The 12,355-nt window shown below is 35.8% G+C and overlaps 1 protein-coding gene across 2 annotated transcripts in view; it reads left to right on the plus strand.

Moving 5' to 3' along the window:
* The window catches only part of LOC132547789 (protein sine oculis-like), a 35,781-nt gene extending 33,977 nt beyond the window's left edge, over positions 1–1,804 (plus strand). For both annotated transcript variants that reach the window (XM_060211593.1, XM_060211594.1), the window contains one exon: positions 739–1,804. In XM_060211593.1, coding sequence (XP_060067576.1) covers positions 739–1,042 — 304 coding nt within the window. In that variant the 3' untranslated portion in view covers positions 1,043–1,804. The remainder of the gene's footprint in view (positions 1–738) is intronic.
* The last annotated feature ends 10,551 nt before the right edge of the window (positions 1,805–12,355 follow it).

Below are 12,355 nucleotides of genomic sequence, written 5' to 3' on the forward strand. Positions count from 1 at the left end.
AGTACACTAGTTCTGTATACGTCATTGTCCGACAGTACAGTAGTTCTGTATACGTCATTGTCTAACAGTACAGTAGTTCTGTATACGTCATTGTCCAACAGTACACTAGTTTTGTAAACGTCATTGTCATACAGGACAGTAGTTCTGTATACGTCATTGTCCGACGGGACAGTAGTTCTGTATACGTCATTGGCCGACAGAACAGGACAGTAGTTCTGTATACGTCATTGTCCGACAGGACAGTAGTTCTGTATACGTCATTGGCTGACAGGACAGTAGTTCTGTATACGTCATTGTCCAACAGTACACTAGTTCTGTATACGTCATTGTCAAACAGTACACTACTTCTGTATACGTCATTGTCCAACAGGACAGTAGTTCTGTATACGTCATTGGCTGACAGGACAGTAGTTCTGTATACGTCATTGTCCAACAGAGCAGGAGAGTAGTTCTGTATACGTCATTGTCCAACAGAGCAGTACACTAGTTCTGTATACGTCATTGTCCAATAGTACAGCAGTTCTGTATACGTCATTGTCCAACAGGACAGTAGTTCTGTATACGTCATTGTCCGACAGGACAGTAGTTCTGTATACGTCATTGTCCAACAGGACAGGAGTTATATAAACATCATTATCCGACACGATTGTATTCTATAACAATTTACCATTTCCGTGTTTGTATTTTACATGTACATGTGATATGAATTATAAATTATTTTTTGTGTGTATTCTACAGAGACCTGATGGATGACGGAATGAAGCATAACATGCACCACCATCACCACCATGGCCACCACCAAACACCGCAGCACCACCACCATCACCATCACCACCAGCAAATGTGTGGCAATCCACCGATGATGATGCCACACGAATACAGGGGAGATATCGATATGTCTGCTAAACTCATCGAGGATATGCGCTCGAATCTCACATCGATGCCACTAGTGAAAAACGAGCCAATTCCACCTCACTACCTCTGTGCACCTCCACCACTCGACCACCACCACCGCTTGCACCATCCGGTACCACCTGTATGACCACTAAATTCCGGAACCACATGTATGTTGTAAACACGTATGATATTGAACTTTATAGCAAACATGTGCATCCGGGGACCTAATGGGCCATGACGCTCCGTGTCATGGCGGTGTACTGTCTCGGTAGACCTTGCGTTGTATTACACACACAGGCAGGCAGACACCTATTTGTTCTTGGTTTGGACGTTCAGAAAGAGTTTGTGTTAACTGACGCAAGTTTGTGTAGTCACAAACACAGACATCAACTTGTTTGTTTCAGGAGCCGACGTTAAGACAGATTTTGGCATCTAATACCAAAAGGACTGTCGGTGCCTACCCCCGCTTTTGATGTTGTTTATTTTGACTGTGTTACTTATCCCCAGCATATTGTGCTACGTTCCACGATGGTGCTACATTTGGTCATTCCATACAACGTTGGTTCCAAGAAACAAGATTATTCAGATACTTTTACTTAAAAAAGTCCCTTGTCTCGGGATATTTTGTCACATGACATTGGTTTCTAAAAGAAGCAGTGAATTGGGAACTTTTATATCAGTGCAATTCAAATATCAGAGAATTTCATCATAAATGGACAACTTTGCCATGTCACGTGACTTGATGTGAACTGTGTTGATGTACAAAAATATCGGTGCAAGTCACAGTAATTTATTGATAAATCTGATGACAAATCAAAAAACGTTTCTGTATGTTATACGGTGTGATTTACGTGTTTATACTTTACTCAGTAATTCTTTATAACTTTTTTTTGTAATATTGTCAGATCAAAATGTAAATAAATTGTGTATTAAATCAATTTATCAAAATATTGATGGTAAATCCTGTGTTCTATTTACCGCATTGTGGATGGTTTAGATACTTTATGTTTCCTCAGTCTGTGAGGTTAACAGCAACGGCCTTCACATAATACACGTACAACATAAATACTTCATTTTTTATATTTTGTCCAAGGTCCTTGTAAAATAACACCGATGATTGACAAGAACAGTTCATGTCGTGAACATGTATAGCTTATTTGTTTGTCACAGACAAAATGACATTTACTGGTTCAAACCAATATATGAAGGATTTCAAATCGAAGGCGTAAATTTAGATATTTCTTAAATTATTCAAAAGGGCACATTTTTTTTTTTTTTTTTTTTTGGGGGGGGGGGGGGGGCAAATACATCTTTATGATAATAGATTTACTCATCCAAATGGCTGTCAAACGATAAATGATCAAACACAACAATGACGTACCGGTGTTACAAATATTAGGACAAGGGTGATACACCCACCAGTCACTTCCCTATCGAACAGGTCAAAAATATCCACCCTCGATACCCGAAGGGTTACGATCACATTCGCTCTCTGCACCCCTGGAACATGTCGTGCTAAAATTGAAGGTTCTAGCGAAGTAATTTGATTGTTTCCAGGAAAAAAGACCAATCACAGGCTTCCTTTTGAAGATTACAAAACAGAGACACCCAATATCGAAGCCATTACAATATACCGTTATGTTACCTCGAGATCCGTTTCATGCATATCACAAGACCAAACTAGTCCTTCCGTCTTGTTCACAAGGTGTCATACATAAAACGTTCTAGGGGTGCAGAGAGCGAAAGTGATTGTATCTCCTGGAGTATCGAGGATTAAAATATCAAACGGTAAATACAATAACAGGAAAGTAGGACAGGTGTTACATGTAACAGGGAATAGGATACAGAATCCTACCACACCAGCTGACATCACTGTATCATACGTAATATCTTGGATGCAATGTCAAGTGTTATAGTCTTTTAGAAAACATTTCTAACTAAAACTGCTATTACATTTTCGTATACTTTGATTTATTCTGTTTCTCCCAATATTGTGACAAAAAATTAACGAAGCACGTGTTTATCACAGTGATTTATGCCCTAGGTTTTAATTTTAATTAAAGATGAACATCAAAAAAAATTTAGTTTCGAAGGTTCTAAATACGCAAAAAAGGTAAAATGCTGATAAGACTTACATTTTCTGACATTTTCACTTTTATTCTGATCTGACGAATTTCAAGTTTAAATAACCAACTTTAAGACTGATGCAATACTCTATATTAAGTAACTTAATTGAAATCTTGTTTTTGTTCCGTTGCAAGCCCAAACTACCCAGAGAGTCTGTACTACTCACTTGGGTATATAGATAAATTATTTCAATGTCACACAAATGAATTGGTCCGGTAACATGAGTGATTTGGTCTTTTCATTTCCATCACTATGGCTCTAATGCTGGGATATACATACTATCAAGACACTAGAACTGCAGTCTGTCGGTAGTTAAATTTGTCTATTTACTCTCGTTAAAACAAGAGTGTAAATTTCAAACATTACTGTTATCGGTTCGGCCAAGCAGCCTACGGACACTATAGTCAGATCATGACCGCGGAGGCACACATCATGGAATCACGACGGCCTAATGATACTTTCAGTAAATTGGTAAGTGATGAAAAGTAACAATTAATTGACAGGAAAACACACGGATGGATAAAATACAGATGAATATCTATTTACTACTGCGGACGAGGTTAGTCAAACTGGATAATCAAACTGAAATATTAGAAGATATGTTTTGTAAGATAATCAAGTTCAAAGGTAAGTATAAGATTTTTATTTAAAAAAAAACAACAACAACATTGTAACCAATGATTGCTGTTCTGTCTGATTTTTTAAAGTCTGAACAGAGTCTGTTTTGAATTTAAGAGTTATAATATCTGTTTACTATATACTTCAATAAAGTGTGAGAATATGTTTGATAGCCGTAACATAATCTGTACTGAAATGTTATTGATTCTGATCTACTGAATCATTCATTTATATTGAAATCGAATGCCAACAAGTGTTATACAGCCTGGATAATGTCATTAAACCACAAATTTAAATCCGTAATTAGTGTGTTATCTGTTATACACAATAATTACCAAATCGTATCTAATAGAACGTATTTTTTTTACTCTATTGCTTGTGAAATAACAGGGGTCTATCTATTTAATATTTCATTTTTTTTCTTTTTTTTTCTTTTACATTTTTGAGTTTATCTATTTAATATATATATATATTTTTTTTTTACATTTTTGACAAAAAAGGATATGAAAATGTAATGTGTATCATCACAACAGTGATGATATAAGAAATCTACAACTTGTCCAGGGAAGATATCACTTTCTTTATTTTGACCAACCAGAGGGCGCTTTCCAGTCTCTGCATTTGAACTCGCCAATTTGCCTGTGCAGACACAAATGAAGTGTAGGTTGAATAAGTTGGTTTTCCATCAAATGATTTTTCTCGAATTTAGTATTCAAAAGTGGATTGTAAGCGTTTCTGACCAGACAACAGCATGAAATGGTAGAATATATCGTAAAGCAAATTAGATATGGTTTTGTCTGTGTGACGTCAGACTATTTGACTTTAAAAAGCGAGCTAATAATTCACAAACCTTTTTTGAACATCGATTAAGAATGTTTGGACTGGTGTTTTCCTCTCCGTTTTTTCCCGTTGAAAATTTTATAAAAAGAAAAAGAAAATTGAATGGTTCCCCGTTGAGTATCCTATATCTTTCACTCGTATAAAATATATCCGTATTTTTCAACTGGTGAAAAAATAAAGATATTCTGTCATACTCGTGAAATACGTGATATAAAACGGGAAACTATGAACTATCCTTTATATATCGTCACTACTATGTAATTTGATCAGTTCAAAATGACGTCCGTCTTGACAAGGCTAACGTCAAACTATTCGCAAAGACTTTTTTCTTCAAAATTTATTTTTTTAAATATCACATACATTTCACTTGTATACCAGAATATATGGATATTTTTCACTCGTGCTTCGCATTCGTGAAAAATATATTCTGTCATATTCTTGTGGAATGTATATGAAATTAAACGGGAAACAGTTATATACCCTCTATAATCTAAATAAGGCTGAAGTGTTCTGATTTGAAGTGCTGCAGATTTTTTATTTAGTCATTTAAAACACAGGTACCTTAATTTATTTGCATTAGGTCCCTTACAGACCGTGTCATACGTATGGAAACAGGAACATCTATATAAAAACTTCACGTGTCATGTAACTGATAGTAATGATCACTATCAACGAGTAACTAGATTGCCCTCGATGCACACGGACATTTATATCAATAAAACAAAAAAATCCATTAACTCACTATAAAATTGTTGTTTTGAAAATAAAACAAACAGTTATGTGCACTTTCTAACAATGGATTGTCATTACTATGTACATGTACTATATATTCCTAGTTGTCATACAGTGTGGGAACTCCAGTCCAAGTACACAGCATCCTCTGTAAACCTCATACAGATTTAATGGGGCGTGCAACTCGCACTGATAACTGATGGAAGATAAACACCAACCTAATTTAATAATTTATTCTTCAGGTAATATCCACAATAAAATATCACACAACCTCAATAAAACTAGTCACAAACAATATGAAATCACCATAATAATGCCATTCAGGTACCAGAATAGTGAAATAACCGTTGAATTCCTATGCAAGTTAGTTAATAAAGAGTCACAAACGGTGTAGTGGGAAAGGCTAGTGGAGGTTTAGTTAGCAACATGTTGGAGTTCAAGTCATGTTGGTGGTCTTCACACCGCGGCATCAATCATAGAAATACAGGATCTCAAAATAAACAACCAATGGTTCACAATAACGAAAAACACGGGGGTTCCAATGGTGTATGGTTGTTTTAAAATACAACATATTTATGTTGAAGGTGACCAGTCGCTGTATGACAACAGGAATACCGCTACAATAAGGATAAGCCTCATGAATATTCATTATACATGTTGAATACACTAAACGCCATATTTATCGGTAAACGTTCTGTTTTATATGCCCAAATCTGCATCACCGCACACCTACAGACAAACTGATTGTTCCGTCTATCATTATTGGTAACCTATTTAAACACGTTATCTGTGAAATCTATCCGGGATTTATGATACTTTTCTTCCTCGATATATACCTGGAATTAATAATACTCTTCTACCGTAATATATCTTATTTCAATGCCTCAATATCTACTTCAGTTTCTCGCTTTAATATGATACATTTCTCGTGAAATATACTTAATAAGTAATTTTCCATTTGGATATATCAACAGAATTCATCACTGATGTTCGAATATCTTACTTAATTATTTCCATTAAAACAGTATGCCATCAAACTAAAGATTCTATATACATATATTTATCAATATTTCAACATTGTGGTAACGGAATGACTTGCTAAAATCTTCTGACGGAATGGTGAGCGTTATGGCACTTGCAAAGAGACGTCATTCACATAGCCAGCTAGAATAGAATATTTCCACCATAATCAAAGCGCTCAGTGTACATGATAACAAGTGTTATACATAGACTATCAAGGACTTTTAGATAAACATGTATAGTTGATGATGTTGGATTGAAGCATCATTCCATTTTTTGTTAAAGTCAATTTTATTTCTGGTTATCTTTGTAATTAGCAAAGTAAAATAAGTAAATAGTCATTAACGTTTCTTTTCTAACTGGCATTTCAAATTAACCAAAATATCAATAAAATTCCTTTTTTCCACTTTGATCAATGGCGGCTAAATTGAACAGACTACGGGAACATATAACAGCAAACATTCTCTCTTTTTATTGATTTGTCTTTGTAAAGAAGATATCTTACCTGAAAGTTGGAATTAAATAGAGATTTGAAATTTTTAGTGACAAATCAAAACCAAATCTTATAATATTACTACTGACTACAGTAAGACAATGGTCACCACACTTCCAAACCTTATAATGTTTACTTACTACTGACTACAGTAAGACAATGGTCACCACACTACCAGAACCTTATAATGTTTACTGACTACGGTAAGACAATGGTCACCACACTACCAAACCTTATAATGTTTACTTACTACTGACTACAGTAAGACAATGGTCACCACACTACCAAACCTTATAATGTTTACTTACTACTGACTACAGTAAGACAATGGTCACCACACTACCAGAACCTTATAATGTTTACTGACTACGGTAAGACAATGGTCACCACACTACCAAACCTTATAATGTTTACTTACTACTGACTACAGTAAGACAATGGTCACCACACTACCAGAACCTTATAATGTTTACTGACTACGGTAAGACAATGGTCACCACACTACCAAACCTTATAATGTTTACTTACTACTGACTACAGTAAGACAATGGTCACCACACTACCAGAACCTTATAATGTTTACTGACTACGGTAAGACAATGGTCACCACACTACCAAACCTTATAATGTTTACTTACTACTGACTACAGTAAGACAATGGTCACCACACTACCAGAACCTTATAATGTTTACTGACTACAGTAAGACAATGGTCACCACACTACCAAACCTTATAATGTTTACTTACTACTGACTACAGTAAGACAATGGTCACCACACTACCAGAACCTTATAATGTTTACTGACTACGGTAAGACAATGGTCACCACACTACCAAACCTTATAATGTTTACTTACTACTGACTACAGTAAGACAATGGTCACCACACTACCAAACCTTATAATGTTTACTTACTACTGACTACAGTAAAACAACGGTGTTTACATTAATAACAAATGCATTAACACCTGTAGCATGATAATAAAGCTCTACCTTGTGTTAGGCAGTGACGTTCACTTCACCACATAACACTCTCATAGTCACGTGACTATCACACTTGTATAAGCAGTCATTGTATAAAAATTATGACCGGCTCTCTACCAAACTCCATGCAATAATTGTCACGTCACCAGCAAGCTCTTTGACAAATATGGCGGATTTAATGAGCGCACAGTCGACACACTTCAGTCTATGTTGAAGAAGGATAAAAAGAAATCATTATTACGGAAATAAACAATCTTTATCATATAACTGTTTTGTTATGTCATTCGAAAATGTGTTAAATATAGCAAGAAATGTGTATTATCAGTGTTATGGCGCCATAAATTCACGCTTGTTGACGTCACATCATTGTCTCGGTTCCGAAGTAGTCTGTCCTATAAAGCATTTAATTTGAAAGTTTTCGCTCATTTGTAAGAAATGTGGATTTTATGATAAATAAAATCTTACACTCGTGTCGATGTGATTTCGAATTTACGAAACTCGTTAAATATTTTGATTTCGAAAAAAAAACCCAAAAACAAAAACAAAAAATCACTAGTTTTGGCTGCTTGTCTTATTTTTTTAACTAACGAGATTTATACTTAAACAACATTTAATTTATCTGTACACATTCTATTACAATGTCATTATCCTTTTCTTCTGATAGACACTGTGCTGTATGCAGGGTTGCAGAAGACACAGACGGCAGCGGTCATCGGATTTAAGCGACTATAATGTTAAAAAGCACTACGAGAAAACGATATAAAATGTTCCATTTTCCATTAATATGTTACAAAACAAAGACTTTCTGTTAATTACTAAAATTAAAAGTCACTGCAACCATTTTTTTTATTGATATCTAAAAAATAAAGAATGTAAACATTGCGGTCTTGATCTAATTCATACATTACCGCTCGTAACCCTGATGCTGCATATAAGCCTAGAAAGAAGAAATATGGCGGACACAAATACGAAAAGGCGACAAGGACCTAAACGTTACCTTACAGAATGTGCCAGAAAGCGTAAGAGGAAGGAGTCAGACCAGAAAAGAGGACAGGTAAGAATTTATATTAGCAAGAGATCGATAGCTGGCGAAAGATGAAGGAGGATCTTGGACTGAATACGGATTCAGCATTTGCGAAGTTGCTGCTTGACTGGTTAGCTTAACGTCAGCCCTATAATTATAACGTATCCGCCTGTCATTGATTATAATCCAATATCCAGTGTTTGATGCGTGAATATGTTATGAACAACACTACTAAAAGTGTTATCTGATAAATGTTGAATGAAAATAGTTTTGTTATTCGCTTGAATTTACTATCGACAACGTATGTTTGTTGTTTGATTGCAAGTTGGGGCCCAATGGTGGTATTCGTTTAAAGTGTAAAAATATGACGTACTGGTGTTACTGTGAGAATTACGACCGTGTGATAAACATGACCTTCATAATAAACGCATAGACACATGTTGAAAGGTTAACAATATCTATTAATGTGTACAGACAAAGTATAAATTCCTGTGCATTTCTGCACAGTGAGTTTTTCTTTTCCGATTGTAATTACCCCCTTTGTGGCCCCACTAGTGTATCGCCCACGACAAGCCTAAACAAAACGAATTACTAAGATTGATTGTTAAAAATTAAAGTTGTAAGCGCGTGTATCGCTTTATTATGGATATATTTTATTATTCATAAGCCGAATTCTCCATTTTCCGATTTTGAAATCTAAGGTGATAGCAGCTTTAAATGAATCTAAAATAACAAGATCAGTTAACATAATCGTAATCCAAATTCAAAACTGATGAAACAAGGACAGAACATCTGAAATATTTACACAGAGACCCTTAAAAAGGATATGGAGAATATGTCTTTTCCTTGGTCGTTTACAGCAACCATGCAAAATATTGGTCAAACCAAGTAAGTAATGTCACGTTCTCAAATGAGAACAAGTTTATCAACAACGAAACCATCAGGTGAACAAAGAGGCATCGACACCTGTGGCACCAAATTTTAAGATATTCATACCTGTGGCACCAATATTAAGATACTCACACCTGTGGCACCAATATTAAAATATTCATACCTGTGGCACCAATATTAAGATTTTCATACCTGTGGCACCAATATCACCAATATTAAGATATTCATACCTGTGGCACCAATATCAAGATATTCATACCTGTGCCTCCAATATTAAGATTTTATAGGTAAAAACATGTCTTATTCCATATACAGGTACTGTTCTTTACTTATAATGAACGCACGTTATATGTGAAGTTTGTACTAGAAGAAGAAAGGTACTATTTTTCTATTATGTAACAACACATGTGAATCGACTAAACAAAAGCTTTCAGCACCAACTTAATATATCACTGAAAAAATAACGTTATAATGCCGACAAATTACAGATGTGATGAACTAGCGATCACGTCATATCGGAGTTGGTATCACGTGAAAAGATTGCGTTATTGTGGAGACAGTTTACAGATGTGATGAACTAGCGATCACGTCAAATCTGAGTTGGTATCAAGTGAAAAGATGGCATTATTATGGAGACAAATTACAGATATGATAAGTTAGCGATCGCGTCAAATCGGATTTCGAATCAAGTGAAAAGATGGCGTTATTGTGGAGACAGTTTACAGATGTGATAAGTTAGCGATCACGTCAAATCGGATTTCGAATCAAGTGAAAAGATGGCGTTATAATAAGTATCAGGTTGTCTTTTTTATTTGAAATAGCAACGCTATGTCCGACACATTGCTAGGTTAGAAGATGAAAAAAAGACCCCTGGAATTAGGGTTCACTATAGGCATACGGTAGAAAGCGGCATACGACATTATGTTTCAATCTACATTTTTCAAAACCTTAAATTAAATATGTGATTACTGCTCCAATATTCGGATGGGTACATTTTACTTAGACAATAAAATCATTCCTTAAGGCCTTTAAAAACGGAATACTTCCATATCACCCACACAGGAATTTAACGGTGCAGTTCCTGTCCTGTTCAATGTTTGGGTGGTTTAGCGGTAATCTTATTTCGTAGCTTTTCGTGGTGAAATTATTGCGCTAAAATAGGATCGCCCTAATTGCAGGGTTTACATGCTGCTTATAACGTTGTTATACTGGATGTACAAATTTATCATTGCGCTAATTTGCAAACTTGTTATCACGCGTTAAAAATATTGTCTCGATTTAAGTACATTATCAGTAGTGACTGTCCTCTCATTGTTGTTCCTTTGATATTGTGTAATATAAACAACTCTGTGACATAACCGACCATAAACCCGGAATAACATTAGGCGTGATTTCATACACCACATCAATCATTGTTTTCAAAGGTGTTGAACTGTCCTGTTATGGATTTGATGCGATAATAATTAAGATAATTAAGTATAATTGTAAACTGGAAATCGCCTGTGGTTTTAACATTTTAGTAAATTGTGAATGTACCTGGAAATAGTGAATGTACCTGGAAATAGTGAATGTACCTGGAAATAGTTGGCAGGTATGTGAATTGGATGGATTGTTGGTCAGATGGATTGTTGGTCAGGTGGGCAGGTAATCATTTAAATGTTTCATAAATAAATCACCGTAACACAGATCCTTCTAGTAACCATTGCCATTCCATAAAACGACTGACAATCTTTGTGTCAATAAATCAAATCGTCTGTTTATTTGTACCGCTGTGATTCCTTTCCATTTTGATGTTTTAAAATATTGATTTAGAGGGTCGTCACTTTGTTACAAAATCCCAATGCTGCCACCTAGCGGAGGTGTTAATACCTGTTTACGGTTCTAAAACACGTGGTTTGTCCGTGCTCACTTAACGTCTCATATTAAACACGTCTCCTAGGACCTACAAGGAATCGCTGTATGTAAAGGCGTGAGACAACTAGCGATTACAACGCGAGGATAGCGACTGTCTGTTCAGGATCCAGTGACACCCGCAGAGCAGTGAAGATCGACCGGAAACGAGAGATACGGGAAAGCATATTTGGTTTGAAAGAAGAGCTTTAAATGAACGAATATAGAACTCTATCTCCTCATCGGCATGTGAAATACAGCACCTTAGTCTGCGACGGATGCTGCACGGACAAAAATTAGTGCGCGAGCAGTCTGGCGGGAATACGACGTCGAATTGACACCCAAAACCACACCGGCAATTTGCCGTCGCGTCTCCGGTAACCGTGTAAAACAGATACTTATATGATATCGTATGGGACTGAAGAGCACGGGTAGGAAACGTTATCAGAGGGTGTTATCGAAGCATGTCAGGAAATCAATTACAGCACCATACAAGTAATGTTCACGGCCCAGGACTACTAGATACAATGATGATAAGGCCGTATACCGGTACCATCATTCCTAAAATTGTCGACGCTTGGTCCGATCTCCAGATAGGGCGACAGAATTGGTATGAATTATTGTCAATGATATTATCTAACACAGCAAAATATTCGTTCGGGATCGCCTTTCTATCATACCCAGAAACACAGCTTTTTAAAATATTAAGAACAATATGTTACACATCTCGGTGTTGTTAAATGTCTTGTGCTTGAATCAGACTCTTTTCATAACGGCGCGAAAAGAAAGAAAAAAAGATTTCACCACAACACAAAGTCTTAATTCATGACGCCGTGGA

This window comes from Ylistrum balloti, unplaced genomic scaffold (assembly GCF_031769215.1).
Source record: "Ylistrum balloti isolate Yb309-2 unplaced genomic scaffold, AGI_CSIRO_Ybal_v1 Utg369978, whole genome shotgun sequence".
In the NCBI taxonomy this organism is placed as follows: domain Eukaryota; kingdom Metazoa; phylum Mollusca; class Bivalvia; order Pectinida; family Pectinidae; genus Ylistrum; species Ylistrum balloti.